At 52.5% G+C, this 20804-nt stretch overlaps 8 protein-coding genes across 8 annotated transcripts; 2 read left to right on the top strand and 6 right to left on the bottom strand.

The window, feature by feature from the left end:
* The first annotated feature begins 243 nt into the window (after positions 1-243).
* On the top strand, positions 244-2995 carry EJ05DRAFT_387968 (pali-domain-containing protein). Its single transcript, XM_033741294.1, has 3 exons — positions 244-667; positions 747-2067; positions 2128-2995. The coding sequence occupies exons 1-3, from the start codon at positions 481-483 to the stop codon at positions 2819-2821; spliced, it is 2202 nt and encodes a 733-aa protein (XP_033599814.1). The 5' UTR covers positions 244-480; the 3' UTR covers positions 2822-2995.
* A 1898-nt stretch (positions 2996-4893) lies between these two features.
* EJ05DRAFT_529073 (uncharacterized protein) lies at positions 4894-8356 on the bottom strand (the record flags this gene model as incomplete). The annotated part of the gene is made up of 3 exons (XM_033748924.1): positions 4894-5124; positions 5180-7764; positions 8350-8356. The coding sequence occupies 3 exons, from the start codon at positions 8354-8356 to the stop codon at positions 5095-5097; spliced, it is 2622 nt and encodes an 873-aa protein (XP_033599815.1). The 3' UTR covers positions 4894-5094.
* A 117-nt stretch (positions 8357-8473) lies between these two features.
* Positions 8474-9034, bottom strand: EJ05DRAFT_387996 (uncharacterized protein). The gene has a single exon (XM_033741295.1). It carries the CDS (start codon positions 8906-8908, stop codon positions 8591-8593), a length of 318 nt encoding a protein of 105 aa, XP_033599816.1. The 5' UTR covers positions 8909-9034; the 3' UTR covers positions 8474-8590.
* A 118-nt stretch (positions 9035-9152) lies between these two features.
* On the bottom strand, positions 9153-9728 carry EJ05DRAFT_486427 (uncharacterized protein; the record flags this gene model as incomplete). The annotated part of the gene is made up of 3 exons (XM_033745529.1): positions 9153-9457; positions 9587-9604; positions 9677-9728. The coding sequence occupies 3 exons, from the start codon at positions 9726-9728 to the stop codon at positions 9153-9155; spliced, it is 375 nt and encodes a 124-aa protein (XP_033599817.1).
* On the top strand, positions 9523-12274 carry EJ05DRAFT_511186 (uncharacterized protein). Its single transcript, XM_033748230.1, has one exon. The coding sequence runs from the start codon at positions 9943-9945 to the stop codon at positions 12187-12189; it is 2247 nt and encodes a 748-aa protein (XP_033599818.1). The 5' UTR covers positions 9523-9942; the 3' UTR covers positions 12190-12274.
* A 173-nt stretch (positions 12275-12447) lies between these two features.
* EJ05DRAFT_388029 (SET domain-containing protein) lies at positions 12448-15403 on the bottom strand. The gene is made up of 2 exons (XM_033741297.1): positions 15263-15403; positions 12448-15179 (listed from the first exon to the last, which is right to left on the bottom strand). Exon 2 carries the CDS (start codon positions 14999-15001, stop codon positions 12707-12709), a length of 2295 nt encoding a protein of 764 aa, XP_033599819.1. The 5' UTR covers positions 15002-15179; positions 15263-15403; the 3' UTR covers positions 12448-12706.
* Positions 15404-15447: 44 nt separating this feature from the next.
* EJ05DRAFT_476638 (alpha/beta-hydrolase) lies at positions 15448-16787 on the bottom strand. Its single transcript, XM_033744076.1, has 6 exons — positions 16601-16787; positions 16455-16538; positions 16116-16342; positions 15890-16066; positions 15710-15821; positions 15448-15658 (listed from the first exon to the last, which is right to left on the bottom strand). The coding sequence occupies exons 1-6, from the start codon at positions 16653-16655 to the stop codon at positions 15504-15506; spliced, it is 810 nt and encodes a 269-aa protein (XP_033599820.1). The 5' UTR covers positions 16656-16787; the 3' UTR covers positions 15448-15503.
* Positions 16788-16832: 45 nt separating this feature from the next.
* EJ05DRAFT_388027 (cysteine proteinase) lies at positions 16833-20157 on the bottom strand. Its single transcript, XM_033741296.1, has 3 exons — positions 18729-20157; positions 18575-18681; positions 16833-18529 (listed from the first exon to the last, which is right to left on the bottom strand). Exons 1-3 carry the CDS (start codon positions 20052-20054, stop codon positions 17308-17310), a joined length of 2655 nt encoding a protein of 884 aa, XP_033599821.1. The 5' UTR covers positions 20055-20157; the 3' UTR covers positions 16833-17307.
* Between the last annotated feature and the right edge of the window lie 647 nt (positions 20158-20804).

The following is a 20804-nucleotide window of genomic DNA, read 5'->3' on the forward strand; positions in this document are numbered from 1 at the left end:
AACATCTCACGACATCCTACATCTCTTCCTCTTCCTCTTCTGTCTCTCTCTCTCTCTCTGTCGCCTCCACTCGCTTGCTCGCTTTGTTCGCCTCGTCGCCTCGTCGTGTCAATTCTTCTTCTTCTCTCTCTCTGTCTCCCTGACTTCGCAACCCTCTGAGCCACTTCTGCCGCACCTTCCTCGTTCACGACTGCCGACTCAGCCACCTCGCACCATTCCAGGTAGCCAGGGAGACTCCAGAGACCAACAACACCACTGCACTGCTTGCCTTTACCATCTCTACTGTTCAATCTTCGCTGCTATCTATTATTCAGTCTGCAGTCTCGAAAAGCACACCTGCTACTACACGTTTCATCCTTCCAGCAAAATCGCATAGACGAGCACACAAAGGCCAGCTTACGTAGCCTTGTCGCGACTGGCCATCACTCCATTAATACGTGTATATCGCTGAGCAGGCGACTCTACTGAAGAGTCGCCGCCATGTTGCGGCCTGCGACGCCGCTGTCGTTGTGTTTCCTCATCGCTTTCGTCTTATTGCTTCTTTCCGTCTTGTCGACGCCGGTCATCAAGGCCATACCGCTGGCAACCTACAAAGGCGTCAATTTTGGCGTCTTCGGATTCTGCGAGCCGGACAAATGTTCTGGCATTGTTGTTGGCTATGATACGAGTACGTATGGACGCTCATCTTGTGAATCGCAGGAAGCATACCGCGCTCAAGAACCGCTTACTGACTTTCATTCTTGAAGCTACACTGTTCGGCCAGAATGAGGACTTCACTCTGTCTGCAGGTACCCGTACCTCATTGTCCTCCATCCTGATAGTACATCCCGTAGCCGCGCTGCTTTGTCTGATATGCTTCGGTCTGGCCTTCGCTGCCCACTTCCACGCTCCATCGCATTCGCCGCGCTACCTTCTCGCGCTACTCATCCTCACATTTCCCACCCTACTCGTCACGCTCTTGGCTTTCCTAGTCGATATACTTCTATTTATCCCCCATTTGCAGTGGGGTGGCTGGATTGTACTCGCGGCTACCATTGTTATCGTGGTTGGGATCGTCATGACGTGCGCCATGAGAAGGACTCTGGTAAGCAGAAGAGCACGGAAGCAACGTATCAATGAGAATGCAGATATGAATGGCTCCAATTTCTATGCCTCGCGCATGCCCCCACCAAATCCTCCTCCGCCATCAGAACCTACCTTCATGGACTCCCTACCAAGGGCGGAATCTCCACCCCCGCTATCCGCCGGGAATACACTGGTCAATTCGGACAAGGGGCCAGACTTTGCGACATTCGACCTTCAGCAGCAAAAGAATGACGACCGGCAGCCTCTGAATCCCGTACGATCAAATTCAGACCGTGATGAGGCGCCGGGCAGATACTATGGGGATCGTGGGTTACATGGACCAGGAAATGGACAAGGTCCGCCGAGAGATCAATACGGAAATTCGGGTCCTCTAGACGCTTATGGCCAGCCGTTGAGACACCAGAACTCGAATGGAACAATGGGATCGCAAGGCTCGAGAGGGCCCCCTCCTCCAGGCTTCTTTCGCGGTCGTGGAGGACCGCCTAGAGGAGGCCCACGTGGTGGATTTGGCCCGAGAGGAGGTTACCGTGGAGGACCGCAAGGCATGAGAGGACCACCGCCCCCTGGCTGGAATGGTGGACGAGGCGGAATGGGTCCAGGACCAATGATGGGCCGAGGCCAGAGAGGCCCACCTCCGATGTATGAGACGGATCAATTCTACGGCGGAGGACCACCGCCAGGTCGGAACATGGCCCCAGCAGGTTACGGAGCTGCATACACAGAGCCCCGAGATGTATCGCCACCGCGTGACTACATGCAAGACACCGGCCCTATCGGACAAGCGATCGAGATGGATGCCGTCAATGGTGTCGTGCCACCACGCTCACCTAACGGCCCTGGCTACGGTCTGAGAGACAGTGACGGAGACGTACAGGGCATGATCGGCCTTCAACAACAGAGACTGGCAAACGATCTTCCGCCGTTAAGACCAGATGAGGGAGTCGCAAGCCCGACGAGTGAATACTCTTCTCGTCAATCAGAGTACGTCTCGGCGCGCGTCCCTAGGGCTTACCACCACCTCCATTAACCATACTATCGTAGATTCGTTCCTGCCCGCGCAGCATGGAACGCTCCTTCTCAGCAGCAACAGCCGGTTCCACCTCAGCCGTTCCGCAACGAGCCATCGTCGGCGCGCGGCCTCTCTCCAATTCAAGCTTCGCCCATCGAGCTATCCGCAGGCACCCCGATGATGGCCCAATCCAAATCTCCCCCGCAGGGAAGCAGACAATCTACCGACTACTATGAGGACGTAGACCCTCGCTTTGCCCCAGAAACCACTTCGCCAACCAAAATATCCTCCGGCCTCGCATCTTCGGTCGCTCTTCCAGCCACACTGGCGCCCTCCCATCCTCACCAACTTGCCCCGCAACAAGTCGCCCTTGACCCTTCGTCGTCCTATGAGGAGCTTGCCGATGGCGCTCGCTCGCCCGCTGCTTCCGATGCCTCCCATTTCACGTCCGTGTCCCAACGGCCTGTGAATCCAAACTGGGCACCCCCGCCAGGAGAGTACCCACCGGGTCCGTATGGACATCAGTCAGCGATGCAGAGCGCGCGACAGCCGCAGCGAGAAGACTTACTCGCCGCTAATCCGGACTTTGGGCTACCGGGTGTTGGGCCTCCAGGACGCGGTGGAAGAGGTGGTGGACATAGGGGAAGAGGTGGTGCTGGGCGGGGTGCATTTGGGCAGAGCGGACTGACGCCCGCTGGGAGATATCCTGGACCAAATGCGTTCTAGCCGCAAGGAAGATAACAGGGGGACAATGCGATATTATGATACCCAAAACTTACAACCTGCGCTTTTACGGATGGCCGCATACTGCAGACGACGCTTTCATGGCTGGTCTAAGTCTTTCTACTTGGCGAATATTGTTGTTTTCGGCGTCCTTTTCTGGATTCTTTTACCACGTTTAAAAATATACCTTCTGCGCACGCACCGAAAAGTATTTCATCTCTACACAACACACTGCCCGGCTAGTCTTAGCTCTGTCTCCTTTCTCACTCTCTCGCACACACACACGAACGCACACTATACACAAACACTGCCTCATTGCCGCGTCCAGCTCACGCCTCTACGCAAAACCCGCTATAATCGTGCAAGGCCCGCTTCTTTTTTTTGTGTACATAATTGTTTTCTTCTTCTATTCTTTCTTCTTCTTCTCTTTCGGTCTTCTTCCAGTGGTTGAGATCTTCTGTTCAATGGCGATTGGGCAATATGGGTGAGAAATGAGAAATGGAACGGTTGGTTGGTGGGTTTTTTTTTTTTGGGCAATTCTTTTTGTTCGGAGCGATGAACAGGCGATTGGGAGGAGTTTAACTTGGTTGTGGAGGGATAGGGGGGGATGGGAGGGATGGGAGGATAGTTTCGCATGGGAAAAAGCGGTTGGGATTCATGGATGCGCAGTCAGACAGGCGGACGTGGACACACAACGAACACGCGCAAATTATGTGTTATGCTAATGGCCATGGTTTAGTATACATGTATGAAATACTACTAATTCAAAGATTGTTCTGTGGAGATTAATTGAAATGGGAGAAGGATGTGTGACCTACCTGCCTGCCTGCCTCCTTGCCTGCATTACTCCCTTCCAACAGTTCCTCTCTATCTCTCGCTTAGAACTATGGTATATGTGTGTACGTACGTACGTCTGTTTCCGTGCTTCTAGGGCCTCTGTGTATATATACATACTCTCATAAAAAAACAGTAAAAACATGATGCTATTTACCTTTCTTTCCTTCTCCTTTTCCTTTCCCTTCCTTTCCTTTTCCTTTCTTAACCTCTTTTCCCTATCCTTTCTTTTTTTTTCCTTTTCTTTTTGTCTCTCTTTTTTCAAATAGGCCCTTTTTCCCTTTATAGGGGGGGATTGGGGGCCGGGTTTTTTTTTTGTTTTCTTTTCTTTTGCTTCGGGCTGGGCTGGCGGTGATTTTGGGCTGGACTGGCTGACTGGCTGGCTGATTGACTGGCTGAGTGACTGGCTGGCTAAGTGACTGACTGGCTAAGTGACGACTGGCTGGCTGACTGACTAGCTAATTGACATTTGGTGAATTTAGTGCTGATATCAATGCCAATATCAATTAATATCAACTATCAATTATCCATTCATTATCAACGTCAATGTCGTGCCATGGGGAGAGTAGGTATTGGTGTTGAGTGAGGTAGTGTGGACGATATGAGTGTTTGAGAATGTGAGTGAGTGCGTGAGTGCGCGAATGTATGTGAGTGTTTGCGAGTGTGAGTATCCAAATGTATCAACGCATATATATGTATTGCAATGCACTAGATACCCCCATTATATCATGCATGCATAGCATCATCCCAAGACCCTTCTTCGGCAGCGTCCGTCCATGACTAAAACATTCCCGCCTCCCCCAAATCTACTACTACTGCTCTACTACTCTACTCTCCTTCTCTTTTCTTCTTCTCTCTTTTATCCAAACGTAGTGGCAGTCAATACGTACATGTATATATGTATATGTATATAGACACATACACACACAACAAGCCACTAGATATCCCAATACCTCAAAATGAACAGCCCCCCCAAAATAAACAACCCAAGAACAAGTCTCAGATCGAGCAGCAGATACAAAAAAAGAGTTGCTCAACATGTAGAGGACCTCCCAAAACGGGCTGACTGTGTACACGAAAGCGCGAAAACTGGGATGAGCTCAATATGAGCAGAGAAGAAGAAGATTGGTAAGGGAAAACAAAAAAAAACGGAATTATACAATTAATGCGCTTGCTTTCGTGGCAATGAAACAGAGATGAGGAAGCTATTTGCACGCCGGCCCAATGCTTATGATTTTTGTATGCGAAGAGGCGTCGAAAAAAAAAGGACGGAAAAATGCAGGCGCTTGATGCTGTGGGAGAAATTCGGACTTGCTTGCTTGTTTCGCTAATGTATTCGAGCGCTCGTGTATACGCTTTTCACGGGATAGGTCCTGTCTCTCTTTTCGCTAATGTTGTAGTCGCGTTTTGATGTCTAGCTCTGGTCCATGTGTGAGCTGAGCTTAACCGAGACCGCCGGCAAACTGTCCTCTCTGTATGCACTCGTCAGTAACCACCATCCACGCTCGTTGGTATGAACCGACTGACCTGGCTTCCACGGCTGGGGCTCGTTCGGCTCCTCTCATCCTCCTCCAACACATCGCTTAGTCGCGTCGGATGGTGGTGTCTCTGCACACCCGCCCATTCGTAGCTTCCCTGTCCATATCCCTGGCCCTCGTAGTCTGGTTGTCCAGTACCACCGGCGCTTGAGACTGGAGGGCCCGCAGTACCCGTCGTGGCTGGATAGCGCTGACTTGGTTGTGAGCCATATCGCTGAGCAAGCTCACGCTCACGGTCCAGGTCAGCTTGGACATCGTAGCTGTCCGCGTCCGAGTCTATGCTACGGCGGGGTGGTCGATACGGGATAGGATTGCCGCGTTGGTCTCGGACGTAGTTCCCGTCGGCGTCTATGACGTATTCTTCCTCGTCCGAGATTTCGGATTCGCCTTCGACAGAGGGCACGTATGATTGACCATCATCACCAGGCTCGCTAACGGCTGTAGTCTGCCGCTGGTACTGCTGCGATTGTTGCGGCTGGGATTGTTGGGATGTAGACGGTTGACCACTTTGGGTAGTAGTGAGGTAGGTACCGGCATGCGTATAAAATGCCTCAGGGGTGGATGGCTCGGAGACTGGCGGAGCAGCTACACGCGACGGCTGTTGCTGAGCTTGAGACGTGGGAATCTGGGTACGAGGAGCTGTCGTTTGCTCTGTAGGAATCATAGTGTGAGTTGATGATGAGGTGGCTGGTGTACTTCCAGACGGGTAAGTGGCGTATCCACTTTGCCCCATTGCAGGAGCCTCTGGTTCATTACGAAGTGCACTTGTCGCACCACGAGCTGCCGCTGAAGCATAGGGATCGGTATCTGTCGGGGACTGATCATCGTACGAAAACTGCTGCCGCATCTGTGGATCTTGTTCCGCAAGACGCTCTTGGGTTGAAGGCCGCTGTGAGGTGCTGCCATGTCGTGACATGGTGGCTTGCATCGGAACAACTTGGACACCACCAACCAGAGTAGGATGTCCCTCGCGTAGAGACATTGTCCGATCCCGCTCTTCTTGCTCGCGTCGGCCCAGTTCTTCCCACGCGCGACGTGCCTCCTCAACCGAAATCTGTAGCTCCCGCCTTATCTCTGAAGTTTTCTTGCTATCCACATTCTTATCTCGTTCGGCCCTCTCAGCTCGTAACTCTGCATCTTTCCTTGCAGTTCGCTCGGCAGCCAGCGATCTCTCAAGCTCCGCTTGCACCTCTTGCATGCGTTCTTGTTCTTGTCTCGTCTCGAAGAACCACCGCTGAAACTTGCGCTCGGACGAGGCGCGCAGACGTTGCAGCTCCACAACAGCATGAAAAAGGTTTGCGCCTGCGGCAGACAGGTCGGTGATTTGTCTCGACATTTGCTGTGCTAGCGGTTCGCGCCGAACTTCTTCGGTATTGGCCTCGAGCCGCCGTATCCAATATGAGGTCAGCCCTTCCCAGTGGGACGAGAGTGTCTCCCACCGCTCGAATGCGTGAGGAAAAGAGGAGACATTTGAAGTTCGAGTTTGCGACTGAGGCTGAGGCTGGCTTGGGTCTACCGAAGGTTTCGGTATCGACTGTGCGGGTGCGGATGATGTGCGTGCGTGGGGTTGCAGTGGCGCCGATGAGGTTGGGAGGCGTGGCACAGCGCCTGGCACTCGCGAGCTGCCGGCTTGTGCAGGAGACTGTTGAGGTACAGCTACTCGAGGCTGCCCCTGTGATAATGAAGACGCACGCGTGCGAGAGCCTGTCACTCCATCACCCCCGGGCGGTCTTCCTGTAGTAGGAATCTCTTGTCTTCCTGGCTGTTGTCGTGGCTGTTCTCCAATAACATAGCCACCATCTCCGGTCTGTCTTGACCTTCCCGTATCTCGTTGATAAGGTGCAGCAACGCCAGCAGCAATAATCCTCCTTTCTGCAGCTCTTCTCGTCTCGTCATCTTGTGCTTGTTGTTGCTCTCTTTGTTCGGCTTGTCGAGCGGTGTCTTCCTGCTCTCTTCGCCGAGCTTCTCTTGCTTGTCGCTCATTCATGATATCCCGCGGCGTTCGTACACCGGCAGCTCCTGACCTTTGTTGTACAGGTACTGGGCCTGATGCTGCTCGGGCGCCATTATTAGCTGCGCGTGCAGAGCCAGCGGCACCTCCTGGTAGATCCGACATTGGTGCGTTCTCTTCGACCAGGTCGGGTGTGAAGGGGTGGGGAGTACGAATGGCTTCTTCTAGTGTATAGAGGATGGCAGAAGCGGTGCGACGTGAGATGTGAAGGGCAGGATGTGGAGTAGGAGCTCGATTCGCAGAGGCAGCTCGCGGTCGCGACTCGTTTGGGGCAGGCTCTTCGGTGAGGTGACCAGCAGGTTTGGCTCTTACTGCAGAATCAAGAGAACCTGATCTGCGTCTTGTGACTGGTCTTGGCTCGGGGCGAGGTGTTCGACGAAGGCTCTGAGGGAGACTTCCGGAAGAGCTAGAAGGTCGCGAATAGTGCTGAGTGCGATAAAAAGCGTCTGCTTGCTGCTGGCGTTGCTGCAATGAGGAGATGTATTGGTCGTGAGCGTCTCGGTCGTGGGAATCGTTAAAGAATTGCGGAGACCCTGCTCGCGACACGTTTGGCAGCTGAGGCCCTGGGGACGTCAATATGACTCGACCCCAGGCCCAAATAAAGGAAAGGTAAGCCTAAAAGGCTTTCTGCGTCATGCGCAAGCCCAGAAAATGGCCGCGACAGTTCCCTGGCGAGTCAATTGTGGTTCAGCGGTTGTAGCGTGGTTTGGGCAATATTCCTCGAGGCCGTGTATATATTGCGCGACAGGGAGGCTCTTGGTGTGTAGACGCGAATGAGGTAAGGAGGCGATGGCGCGACAGTGGAATTCGCGTATATGCGGTGATATCACGCGTCGGAGATTTCACGTCGGAATGTGAAAAGATGACGGGGCGTAGGGTGTTAGAGAGAGGTGGTGTGGTGGTTGTAGTGGTGGTGGTATAGGTAGCGGACCGGCTCGGAATGTGGAGAAAGCTGGATATGGAGAAAACAGTTAGGATAGATAGTAAGATGGCAGGGAGAAAAAGGAGTGAGTTTGGAGTGTAGTGATTGTGTTGTGGTGGTAGTGGTAGTGGTAGTGGTGAGGGTGGAATATAGGGTGTGGCTGGAGAGGCTGGGAAGTGAAATTGGGTGGCAGGCGGCAGGGAAGCAGGGGAGATGCACAACTCACCCACCATCAAAGCAGAAAAACCAAGGAAATTCAATCTTTCGCATCCCCCGTCATAACGTTAAAAACGCCTCCGTGCCTTCTTTTGCTTTATTATTATTTATTTTTCTTGTCGCTGCAGGTAGCGCACTGGCTGCGAGTTGAGGTTGTAACTTGTCCGCGATCCGTTCCTCGATGGAGGATGGAGGAGGATGACGATGATGATTGATGATGGATTCTCAGGAGACGACTGTGCGCGCGGACGTCACGTCAATCCATGCGCCGCAGCAGGCAGCGTAACGCGGATGGAAAATAGTGAAGAATAACGAGGCGATTGCGATTGCGAATGCATCGATATGCAGAAGAGATGTGCGCGCCAATTAGATAGAGGTGGTCGTGCAGCGCCTATTCCTTGGACGTGATGCCCAGTGGGAGATAGATGTAGGCAGCCAGTCAGGACACAAACAACGACACAGACGAAGACGAATTCAAGGACGAGGACGAGGACGAGAACGAGGATGAAGAGTGCGACAGCTGCATGATGCCGTCCGGAAGATGTCGCAGTTCGCCAGTCGACTTTCATTCACTCTCAGTCCCAGTTCCAGCTCCAGCTCCAGCTCCACGTCCCGCTCCTCTCTGCTGCCAACGCATCATCCCTTGACCGACTGACTGATGTAGAGCCCGCAAGGACCGTGGCTGTTCATCGCTTGGCCCCCAGCAGACTTCAATCGAAGTAGACTTGACTACTAGCCGAAAGGAGCCACTTAGTGAGGCTGCGAAAGGCGAACAGTAGGCGTGCTGAACATCATTTCGTCTTCTTCTTCATCTCAAGATGGATGCGAGGCCAAGTAGAAGACGCAGAAGCTGCTCGAGATGAAGACGATGATCATGGTGATGATGATGATGACGACGACGACGACGACAACGACAAAGGTGTCTACGGAGGAGAAGAATATGATGACGATGATGAGATGATGATGGAGAAGAAGAAGAGGAGAACTGGAAGACTCGACCACGCTGTCGCATCCCAAACTTCCCCTCTTTGTCTCGAAGTCTACAACCACAAAAACCACAAAGAAGCTCTTATGATGCCTGATTGGTCGCGACTCCTCGCGCCCGCCGTCACGTGCATCTGCTAAACTTCATCATAGAACCTAACCACATCTCCACCATCTTCTTCCACCATCAACCTAATCTCATCCTCATCCTAGACATCTCTTCTCGATCTCGATAATATGGCTTTCACCCAGTTCTCGCGTACCTCTTGTCCTGCGTCCATCTGGTTAAGCAGATGTAGCAGAAGTACACTCCAAGAACCGAGCCACCTCTACTCACATTTGGCCATGCTCACGTTGATCATCCTTCTCAATCCTCTCATAGGCGCATCCAACTCGCAGAGACATGCTACTTGATTCAGATCTCGTCGATATCTTGCATCTAACCCCCGCTCATTTCTGACCCCCTCCTCAAGCCTCCCACTCAGTCTTGCAATGATGGTTCGATCGTGCTGAACCACCCGTACTATTATTCATCTCATATTGCCCATGTCTCTCTCGCACCTTCAATTAGCGCTGAATACTAACACCACAGATTACTGCCGCCACAGCAGCTAACGGCATGCCTCTTCCACAGATCACTGCCCCAACCAAAGGAGACATCACGGAAACCCACGAACACCACCTGGAAAGCTGGTTTGCTCAAATCGCTGACTATCGCAAGTCGGTCCGCTCGTCCATCGACTCGCAAGCAGCTTCGTATGCTCAGCCTGAGTCTGTCCATACAAAGGAAGGACCGTATACATACCAGCCGCTTAACCAGCACGTGGACGAAATTCGTCTCGTTCGCATACTCCCAAATATTGACCGCAGCAGACCTTTACAGTGTGAAATTCATCATAGACCGCTCCAAAGCTCTGAACATTTTGCGCTCTCGTACTGCTGGGGCAAGGGACCGCCAACGAACGCCATCATTCTTGATGGCCATCGCTTCTCCGTATCTGACAACCTTTATTCGGCAATGCTGGAGCTTCGTCATCCAGAACAGGCCATAAATGTGTGGATCGACGCCATTTGCATGAATCAAGACGATTTGGAAGAGAGAAGCAGAGAAGTACTACGGATGCGCAGCATTTATGCCGCAGCTCAGCTGGTTGTCATCTGGCTAGGGCAGGAAGAGTTTGACACCAAACGGGCCTTTGATCATTTAAAGGCACTTTCAAAACGACATAGGTATATCAAGTCTATGCCTCCAGTCACATGGACCAGTCTTGCAATAAGAATGGCGCGACTTCCTCTCACTCTAGCATATGCCTCGTGCCATGTCGCAGCAGAGTCTCCTCTCGCTGCTGGTTTCGCGTTATACTACACCTTCTCACTGCTGACCGAAGCTTCTTCCAACTGGACAGGGACTAGGATATTCCAATGGCTCGTCAGACTAGGTTCCATTGTCGCGTTATACAAGATCTTGAGGAGGTGGATAACAACGACACTCGCAGAAGACGATCGCATCCCAAAAGTCGACGTGTCCATCAACGACATCGCTGCTCTACGAGACTTCTTCGAATGCGCATGGTTCGACCGGACATGGATTATTCAAGAGCTGGCCGTTGCCCGACGAGCAAGATTCGTCCGCGGCACCCAGGGCATAGACAGCGAATCCATCACAAGCGCATGCGCCGAGATACGACGCAACATAGCAAATAGCAGAGATAGTCCTTACATGCACACCAAGTATCAACGCTTCACCCACCTTGGCCGCTTTCAAGACATCCGGCACCACGAACACGGACCAATCTTCCAACGCTGGGGTCGATACCAACAAAGCTTGTTGTATCTGCTCAGCGCCTTCTCGCCCATGGACTCAACCGACCCTCGCGACAAGGTATACGGCCTCCTAGGCCTATCCCAAGAAGACCGTCCCGGCACTCCAAACCCTACCCGCGTCGTCCCAGACTACACACGTCCCGTCGTCGACATCTACACCGACGTCGCCCGCTCCCTCATCCAGCGCACCCACACCCTCGACATCCTCTCCGCCTGTCTCGGCTCCGGCAGCGTCTCCGGCCTCCCATCTTGGGTCCCAGACTGGACAGCCCCAATCCACCGTCCCATCCACGTCCTGAACCAAAACTCCCCTCCCTACACCATCCCACTCCACACCCCACCCTACTCCTTCCCCAGCCCAACCCGCCTCCTCGTCCAAGGCTTCGTCCTCGGCACAATCTCCAAAGAACACACCGCCCTCCGCGCCCTCCAACTCCCCTCACCCTACACCCCCCACCTTCCCCCCATCACCACCCTCACCACAAACACCCTCTTCTTCCTCCTCCTCCACTACACCTCCCGTCTCCTCCCCTACATCGCCCTCCTCCCCGGCCTCACCTCACTACTCCGCCGCGCCGCCACCGCCGCCACCCCACTCGGCCTCGCCCACCTCTTCACATTCGCCTCCGACGTCCACGCCAGCCTCCTCGACAGCGGCACAGAATACATCTTCCCCAAATCATGGGCCGCTCTACAGGCTACATACACCGCCCCGCTGCACCCGCACCACACACTCGTGAGTAGAGGCTTCGCCGTAGATGTTGCGTCTGGTCTGAGCGTAGTGCCCGGGCTATGTACGAGCTATGCGGCTGATGTCTCAGCGGGCGATTTGCTGGTCATGTTGCTTGGTGCGAAACAGCCGTGTATTGTGCGGGAGGTGGAGATGGGGTCTGATGCTGGGGGTGGTGATTGGGGGCGTTGTTATGTGTTTGTTGGGCCGGCTGAGTGTGGGGGTTTCTGGATGCATGCCGTTGCGTGGAGGAAGGTCCGGGAGGCCTTTGCGCTGGGTCGGATCCGGGTGCTTGACTTTGAGTTGTGTTGAGGGTGAGTATAGGTAGGTGTGTGCGTTAGGTAGGGTGGGTAGATGGAGGGCGGCACAAGACGCATTCGACGACGAGACGAGAGGGCCTCCTCAGCTCAGTCCAGCTCAGCTCAATCTCAATCCAGCTCATACTCAATAATCAATTGGATCTATCTAGATCAACGCATCGCATGATCTAGAACCTTCCGTCCTGCTCTATCCGACCATATGACTAACCAACTATCTCATAATCCCAGCCCCTGAAATCGACGTGTCTATCTATCTATCCATCAATAACCCGCATCCATTAAACCGCCAACCAAAAAAAAGCAGCATTCATGCGCAGTGCATAATGTGTGGATCACACTCGTGCTAGTCACGAAATAGATCGACCTAGATAAAGTTTCAGTACGACAATACTCATGGGGGGAAAAGAAACGATACTCGCTCCCAAACCAAGAATCCCGCAGCAGCGCCCATATGTCTAAACGCACTCCACGTCTTTTCCCATTACGCACTCCTTACTTTCCCTCTCGTCCTACAGTCCCTCGTCACTATCCTCTTCTTCCGCATGGCCTCCAAACTCCACCTCGAACCTCCCCGGCTCACTCGTGACGTGCCCAAACACCTCCCTAGCCCACCCATGTAGCATAAACCCCCACGCACTCTTTCCCTCGCTCACGAGCGCGTTACCTGCGTGCACAAAGGCAATCACAATGGAGCGGGCGCAGCCAAACGGCACGATGGCGTGGGTCCGGTCCAGTGTCGGAAAGGTCGTCGGAGGCGAAGACGGCGGCGAGGGAAACCCGAAATCCAGTGGGGGCGATGAAGCAGGCGTTTCCGGTGGCGGAAAATCAATACCCCATCCAAAGTTCCGCAGTACTGACAGCGCTGCGAATGTCATGAGCATTGTGGATGAAGGAGACGTCGGGTGTGACGCAGCTTCGTGCATGAGGGTCCGCGCCAGGAATGCGGGTGCGAGGCGAGGATACGTTGTTTGCCTTTCGCGTGGATATGTGTCCTCGAGCTCATGGATGCTTGTCTTGACATCCTCCATGTTCAACCTCCCTTTGGTCTCCGCATGTTCGTACCTGTCCAGTACTGCCGTCCTCATTTCCAGTACGTCCTCGCACACCGCACTCTCACGCATGCACAGTTCGCAAATACACTTGAACCCCCACGTCTTAGCCAGCCTCTCGCGACGCACTGACACGTCTGGATCCAGTACGCAGTAGGAAATAGTGATCTGTTCGCCCGGTGCGATATCCCGGATGGCGCGAAGCATGATCGCGTTACCAACAAAGGAAACTGTAGCGTTGGGCGCACACGCATGGTTCGCATAACTAGCCTGTGGCCACACCCCGACGATCAGGCCCTTTGCGGTCTGTGCATCAGGGTCAATAAAATGTTCTCCAGACGGCGTGCCGCCGTTCTTGAGCACGATATTGTGGATGAGGAAGGTGTCGAGCACCGGGTGTCCGTCAACGCGGTGAGTAGGTGCACATGCGGGTGCGTAGGATCCGGCGTAGAGATTGAGAAATTTCGTGGCCAGACAGGGGTTCTTTCTCAGTGTCTGGACGATGCTGATAAAGAGCGGTGGGCCATCGGATTCAGTCCAGGTCCTGGACTGTAGGTCCATAAGCACATGGCCGGCGGAGGCGGCGCTGGGGCTGGAGGTCGCGATTGGATTGTCGAGAAGGATGAGGCCACCTGGAGCGAAGGCTTGAACGGCGATAAGACCTCGACCAGCTCCTTCGACAGGACGCCCTGTGACGGCAGAGTGATATTGGGCGGGACAATAGGAAGGGTTGGCGAAGAGGTAGGCAAAGTCGTATATCCCGGAAGACTCGCGGAGATGCGTCAAAACGACTGATAGAAAGTGACGAGCAGATTCGTTGGTAGGATAGGAGGTAAGAAGTGTTTCAAGTTGCGCGCGAGACTTCATATATTGGCCAAGGACCAGGTAGGCTTTCGCGGAACGGAACAGAGCTTTTTCATCAACGGCAGAGTGCCCAAGGACGGAGAAACAGTCACGAAGGGCGTTTTCGTAATAGCCAGCGGAGAGGTAGGCTTGAGCTCGATTACGGTGTAGGTCGAGTGTGGTCGGAAGGAAGCTTGAGCGTCTAAAAGAGAGACCGTTTGTGTAGGCCCGTATTGCACCAGCATAGTCTCTATCTTTCATGGCCTCGTTTCCGATCATCTTCCACGTATCTGCATCGTCACGCACCGGCTTTCGTAGACCTTGAGGTATGCTGCTGTGTTTAGGGGGTAGTAGAAGCAGGTCTGAGACGTGATCTATCCTGATCATAGGCAGTTGGCCACAAGAGATCTCGTAATACGGATGCTTTATTGCGACATAGTCCCACCTTCGAAGGTATTGATTCGCTTCGATCGAAATGTCTTGATGCATAAGCATAAAGTGATGAGCATCGCCTGCGCTGTCTTCTATCACAGTAATAAGATTGGATCCAGTGAAAGTGGGATCACAGGCGATCCTGCCTAGAAGGACGCGTCCCTCGTTGTGGTCTTCGGCCTTGAGAGATTTGATTCCGATTGAGGTGAGTTCGGAGAGCGGCTTTGTGCAGGGATAGTAATGTTTGTGTATGATATATGGACGAAAACTGAACTTGTCGATATCTTGAGCCGGACCAGAGATGATGCTCGCAGCCTTTTCATCCTTGTATGCTTCAAACTCCTCGATCACTCTCTTTCTATCTTGACGAATCAACTTCTGTCCTTGTAGCTCTTCGGAGCGCCTGGCAGCCAAAAGCTCTTCCTGAAGCTTCTCTTCACATTGTGCGACGAAAGACGAGTGTAAAAGCCTCGGTGGCATTATTGTTGGAATAAGGCGTCGAAGGGTGATGAATGAACGATGACTGAGATTGCGAGACGACCGTAAACAGGGCTGAAGCGCGGATGGCGACCAGCTCAGGTGAGATCAAGCTTATGGAAAGGGGAAGTCCGTCGATATTGCGTTCAGCATGTGAATATGAAGACTCAAAGGCCCATGCCTGAAGATAATAGTCTTGAGCGAGACCGTTCGGTGGGAATAAAGGAAGAAAGAAAGGAAAGGTGCAGCAGGACTCAAACATACCTGTGTATTTGTATTCTGACTCGGTGTTGAGCATAAATTATTGCAGGTAGTGTTCACTTGCTGAAGCGTCGCAACACAGGCTATTGATATCTTTGTTTCTTATATGCGTGGTTTCAAGGGTCGAATATACAGCGATATGACACGTAAGGTGAGCACGCATACTTGGGTCAAGTCATCAAGTCAAGTTCATGGTGATAGGCATTTATTGTCGGTCATACCTAAGGTATCCGTACCTTCCAAATTAGCAAACATCCTCAACTTCAACTTCACCGCCATCCCGTGGTCCCAGGTCAGAACGTAAGGCTCGGTTGAACAACTCGCGCAGCATCTCAAAACAAATGCCTGAGATGGCTGGATCGTATCGTCCTTTGCTCAGCTCATCGCGGATGAACGCATCTGATCGGGGTCAGTGAAAGTCTAGGAGCTCATCAAACAATGTAAACTTACGCTGTGCCCAAGCAATCTCGTAGAAGCTAAAATTCACTCCTTTGTCGTGAAGTGTTTTCCGGATCAAATCACGACCCGCAGGCGGAACGTGGTTGTCCATCTTCCCGAATATCTGTGTTTCGCCGATCAACCAACCTTGAAATGCAGAACATTCAGAGCAGAAGGGGCTTGGGTTCATACCATGACAAGTTCACCCTTGATATCCCCCGCTCTCTCCAAGCTGTCGTCGTTCTTGCCTTCTCCCAGACTATGCGAGTGAATATCCGTGGCGAAATAACACACAGCGGCACTGACTCTTCTGTCAAGCGCACAACGATACGCTAGATGGCCACCCAGACACATCCCTGTAGCTCCAATCTTATGTGGAATCAGAGTCCGGTACTTTTTGGTTAAGTAGAATACATACCTTGCCTGTACACGTCGGTAGAGATAAGAGAGCATCAACAGAGAGTGTAGCATCCTCATCGTAGGCTGATACCTTCTTGGTAATCTTCCATTCGTTGCCTTTGTCAGTGCCGGGCCCATCGTAAGCCAAAGCTTCAGGGCCAGTGAACTCGTGGTATGATGAAGGAGCAGCGACAATGTAGCCCTGTGAAGCGATTTGACGAGCGAAGCGCTGAACAGGACCGGTAACTATCACCCATTCATGTCAACATGCAGAGGTTCAAAGAACGGGAGAGTAGGGTGCATGGCTTCTGTAAAAGGCCTTTTACGTCCTTCTTAGTCGTTCTTAATCCAAACGTACCTTGATATATCTCACTAAACACGACTACACCCGGGAATTTTGCCTTCGGGTAGTTTGCAATCGTGGGATGAAATATGTATATACCTATGGTCATATTAATTAGGATTGTAATGCGGAACAGGATCTATGGGCGTGTATCATCATACGCATGTCGCCGCCAGCCTTTGTGGCGACATCTTTGTGAGTCTCCTGTATGAGCATTGTAGTGTGCAGAGACGAATGTCTATAGAAATACGATAAATGTCCAGATCCCTCTTGTACGGGACAATGTTTTGTCAAAAGCTCAGCTCAGCTCACTATGTATGTAAGTTTTGAATTGCTGCATGCGGTATGATGAGGGAAAAGGTGGGGGGGTTTTTAGGATGCGTGCCCCACATTTGAACGAAAGCATCAAGTAGACCGAGTAAAGGGAAACATTTTTATTGTCGAGAAGATCTCAAAAGAATATAGCACACTAAGCTACGCCGATAGATCGCCTAAGCATAGACTCGCATGCTACGAGCTTGAGTCGGCCAGCTCCTTATATCAAAGATTTTGTGCACCGCGTAAGCTATGCATTTTACGTCTTCCATTCGTCTCTTCCCTATCATTTGGAACAGTACCACCCTCAACTTAGCTGTGCTACATACATAAAGCTAATAGACCTATGGTATATCTCGAGATCACTGGGTAGGTGCAATTATCAGGTCATCGGCAGGGCATATATCCAGTCCGTGGAGCACGTCAACGCGCAAAAGCTCACTTTTCCACCATGATAGATCTTTTTTGGTGTTTGGGGTTGGCCGTCCCTGAGCAGGAGAGCCTGGCCTGCTCTTAATTTTCTTTTAGCAGATAATGCTGTTGTTCTGGCTCCTCAGGACTTGATTTGTTGGTAGAACAAGATGTATGCAACCTTGTTGTCCTTGTATCCGCTCTTGTCCTTTGGAGTGTGCTTCCCGGTGGTGCTCGGCGTGGCAGTACCATTGGCTACGCCGGTCCACTTGCGTCCGGGTTGGGCGTTGGCATCCTTCCATCCTCCCTCTTCTGCCCGTTCCTGCTCCTCACCAAGACCCTCAAAAAGGTTGCGATGCCTGCTTTGGTCGCGCTTGTGCTGTTCCAAGGCCGTAGCAAGGAGCTTGGGGTCTTCTTCGCTCCCTCCTTCCGCGACATCGTCGCTTCTGATACGTCGGATGATGGTGTCGTCAATGCGAATCCATTCTCGTCCTTCTTGGCGGCGTACGTCGACGGTGTAATGACCTCCACTGGCATTCTTTCCGTGGTGATAGACTACACTGATCAAACGATACTTTGGAGGACCGCCATGCGCTGCAAGCCCAGCACGCTTGCTGGGTGGGAACACTTCTTTGGGAACCTCAAGCTCCAGGGGATATCCGACCTTTTTCCAGATCTTTTGCGTACCCCCGGCATTGTCGTACTGGAAGCGCTTTAAGTGAAGGATGAGCACCGGTGGCAGGCTGTCGATAAAGACTTGTTTGGTAGCCGACTTTCCTGGTCCGCGTGGAGAACTGAAATCACCGTGCAGTGTTTCCGGTTGAGTCAGGCTCCTCAAAGCATCGACGATGTTGCCAACATGAGGAGCCCCAATGTCAAGCTGGAGCGGCTGATATGGCTCGAGAGTAACAGATGTTTTGGCACCTGGGACTCGGAGCTCTGAACGGAGTTTACCTCCAAATATTTTGGTAATGGGTGAGTCCAGATCGATGCTCCCGGAGGAGCGTGTGACTGCTGATTTCTGCTTGGGTCCGACTTCCAGCCAGCCTGCATCTGTTGAAGATGTGCTCGGAGGTGAGCTTACGTTGGTGTCCACAGCTTCGCCATTCGCGGGCAATCTCCCCATCACCTGCGCAATCTCATCGTGCAATCCAGTCAATAAGAAGCCCAGGAACTCCTCTGCGTCCTGCTGATGTCCTCGGGGCATGTGAGCAAAGCTTGCTAGCCTTCGAATGACCTCGTATACATATTCTGGGGTGAAAGCCTCCCCGTATTGTTCAAGTTCGGTATCTTTGAGCCGCATGCGGAGTTGTTCTACGGAAGTGGCTGAATCGATAACTTGGTATTCGCGGAGGAACATGATCCTAAACATATTAGCCATAGTAAATATCGCAGAACAAAATACTCACATCGCGTCGATCAAAGGAGTGTCTGACTTGAAGCTGTGCGCAGCTCGCTTGCCGACCTGATCAATGAAATCATAAAAGGGTACACAGAAAACTAAAGCTTGCAGAATCTAGTGCACGTTAGTTGCATATATCGCAAAAGGTTCACCATGCTTACAGAATTCATATAGCACATATTGCCGGTATTCACGAGGCCGCGGGGCTCAAGAAAGGCAACTTTGTTGTCGGATTCGACGGTGTAGGCAGTGAGAACGTCAGAGATAGTGGCGTTCTTATTAATGGGAAATCCGTTCGATCCTGAAGCACCGTTCGCTGCTGCAGGCGATGCCTGAACAGCAGCTGCGGGATTCTTGAGACGTACTAGCTCAGCCCAGGATTTGGGCGCCGCAGGAGGTGAAGAAACTGTAGCTGCCTGCTCGCTCCCTACGACAGTGGATTGAGATGCAGCGAAGTCTGTCGTCGGCTCTGTAGAGCTGTCGGTAGCGTTTCCATTGACATTGGGACGGGGGGACTTTTGACTTTGTGGCACAGCAGGCCGCAAGGGTACTATTGGCACAGCAGGTATTGTTGAACTCCGGGTATGTGATTTGACAGTCGGAGTCTTGTCACTCTCGGGGGCTGTTGCCGAAGAAGGTGGCGTGGACGGAGCGATAGATTCGGTCTGTGAGATGGTCTCGATCGAAAGCGTCTGATGTGCATCTTGCTCTGGAACCGCGTCTGTATGGACGGCATCCTGCCCCTGTGCTGGGGTAGCTGTCGAAACTATTCGCTCTCCAGAAGATAAGGAAGATATTTTGATTTGCTCTGTGATGGGCACTACGTCACGGCGCAGTCTCCTCCGTGGAGCCCGTGAAGGAAACTGTTCACCTTTATTGGAATACCATGGCAAAGGAGCCTGGAATGGCATTCTTCGCCCTTCGACAGATGGACTTGGTGTCTGTGTGTTCGGCTGCGCGGTAGACTGAGAAGGCGTTGTTACAGAACCTGAGGACGAGTCTGGAGGAGGAGGAGGCGTCGTAGCAGTTGTAGTTTCCGTCGTTGGTGTAGGTGGTGAAGCAGGCGCTTGCGATGAGACTGAGGGAGTCTGAGGAGTTGGCGTAGCGGGTGGCGGAGGTTGAGAGGCTTGCTGAATTGTGGGCGGAGTATACGAAGGAGCGACCGGAGGAGTACTCATCATGCCGCGATTCAAAGACGGCGAGTGTAGGTGCGGGTGACTTGAGACTACGACCGGGCCTCCATGTGGTTGTGGTTGTGGCTGATATTGTCGAGGAGGCATCGTGTACTGATGCTGTTGCTGGTATGGTGCATACCATTGCGGTTGCGCGTAAGGGTGAGGTTGTCCGAGGTAGGGCGCTGGAGGGTAGCCAGCATACATGTTCGGAGGCATGGGTGAGTGCGATTGCTGTTGATACTGGTAGTGATAGTCGCTCTGCCTCCTATGCGGATGCATGGGAATGGCAGGCGGCATGTGAGGACCCGGCATGTTGAAAGAGAATGTTGATAGTCGCCAGTCACCGCAGGCTGTCGCGAAGCCGGCGAGACGTGAGGCCACTGATATGACGATTGTCGGCGATCCGAGTCGGAATAGGTTTCACTGTCGGCTTGGAATGCTCATGTAGCAAGCAGCGTTTGGCTGGCTGTGTCGCGTGTTTGTTCAGGCTAAGCAGCGTGATGGTGAAGGGCGCGATGTTAATGGAGTCGAGTAGAAGCCCCGCGAGATAGCGTCGCAGCAGAGAGTACGCGAGGCATGGTCAGACTGCCATGCCCTTGATATGGATGAAGGATAGAAAAGAGGTGAAAAGGGCGAGAGGAAGGGCGCGATGAAAGTGAAGGTTGCGCGTTGGGAGTTTGTGGTGACGGCAGCGAAGGCACAATTCTACGGGCACGGACCACCCCCAAGATCCTCACTAACAACCGTTATGCGCAGCGCAGTAGGTAAACATTTTATTAGAGACTAGGTAGGTAATAGTCGCTTACGGAGCATTCTATCTATTCTACGCATTGGCTCTCCGCTACGGAAGAGAAGACTGGGTCACTAAAAGGTTACTTCAACGCATTTGATACGGCACAGCATACACAATACATTCAGTACCTAGTACTGGGATGGAATAACATATTCTTCCCAAAACAAAGGATGAGCAGTTTGCTGACTTTGCTCGGTCGACAAGACTTTCAACCAATCATGGAGATGCTTGGCGCACGGTCCTTGGTTCTGCTTATGTCATCGCGACTT

This window comes from Pseudovirgaria hyperparasitica, assembly GCF_010093815.1.
Source record: "Pseudovirgaria hyperparasitica strain CBS 121739 unplaced genomic scaffold EJ05scaffold_9, whole genome shotgun sequence".
NCBI classification, from domain to species: domain Eukaryota; kingdom Fungi; phylum Ascomycota; class Dothideomycetes; order Acrospermales; family Acrospermaceae; genus Pseudovirgaria; species Pseudovirgaria hyperparasitica.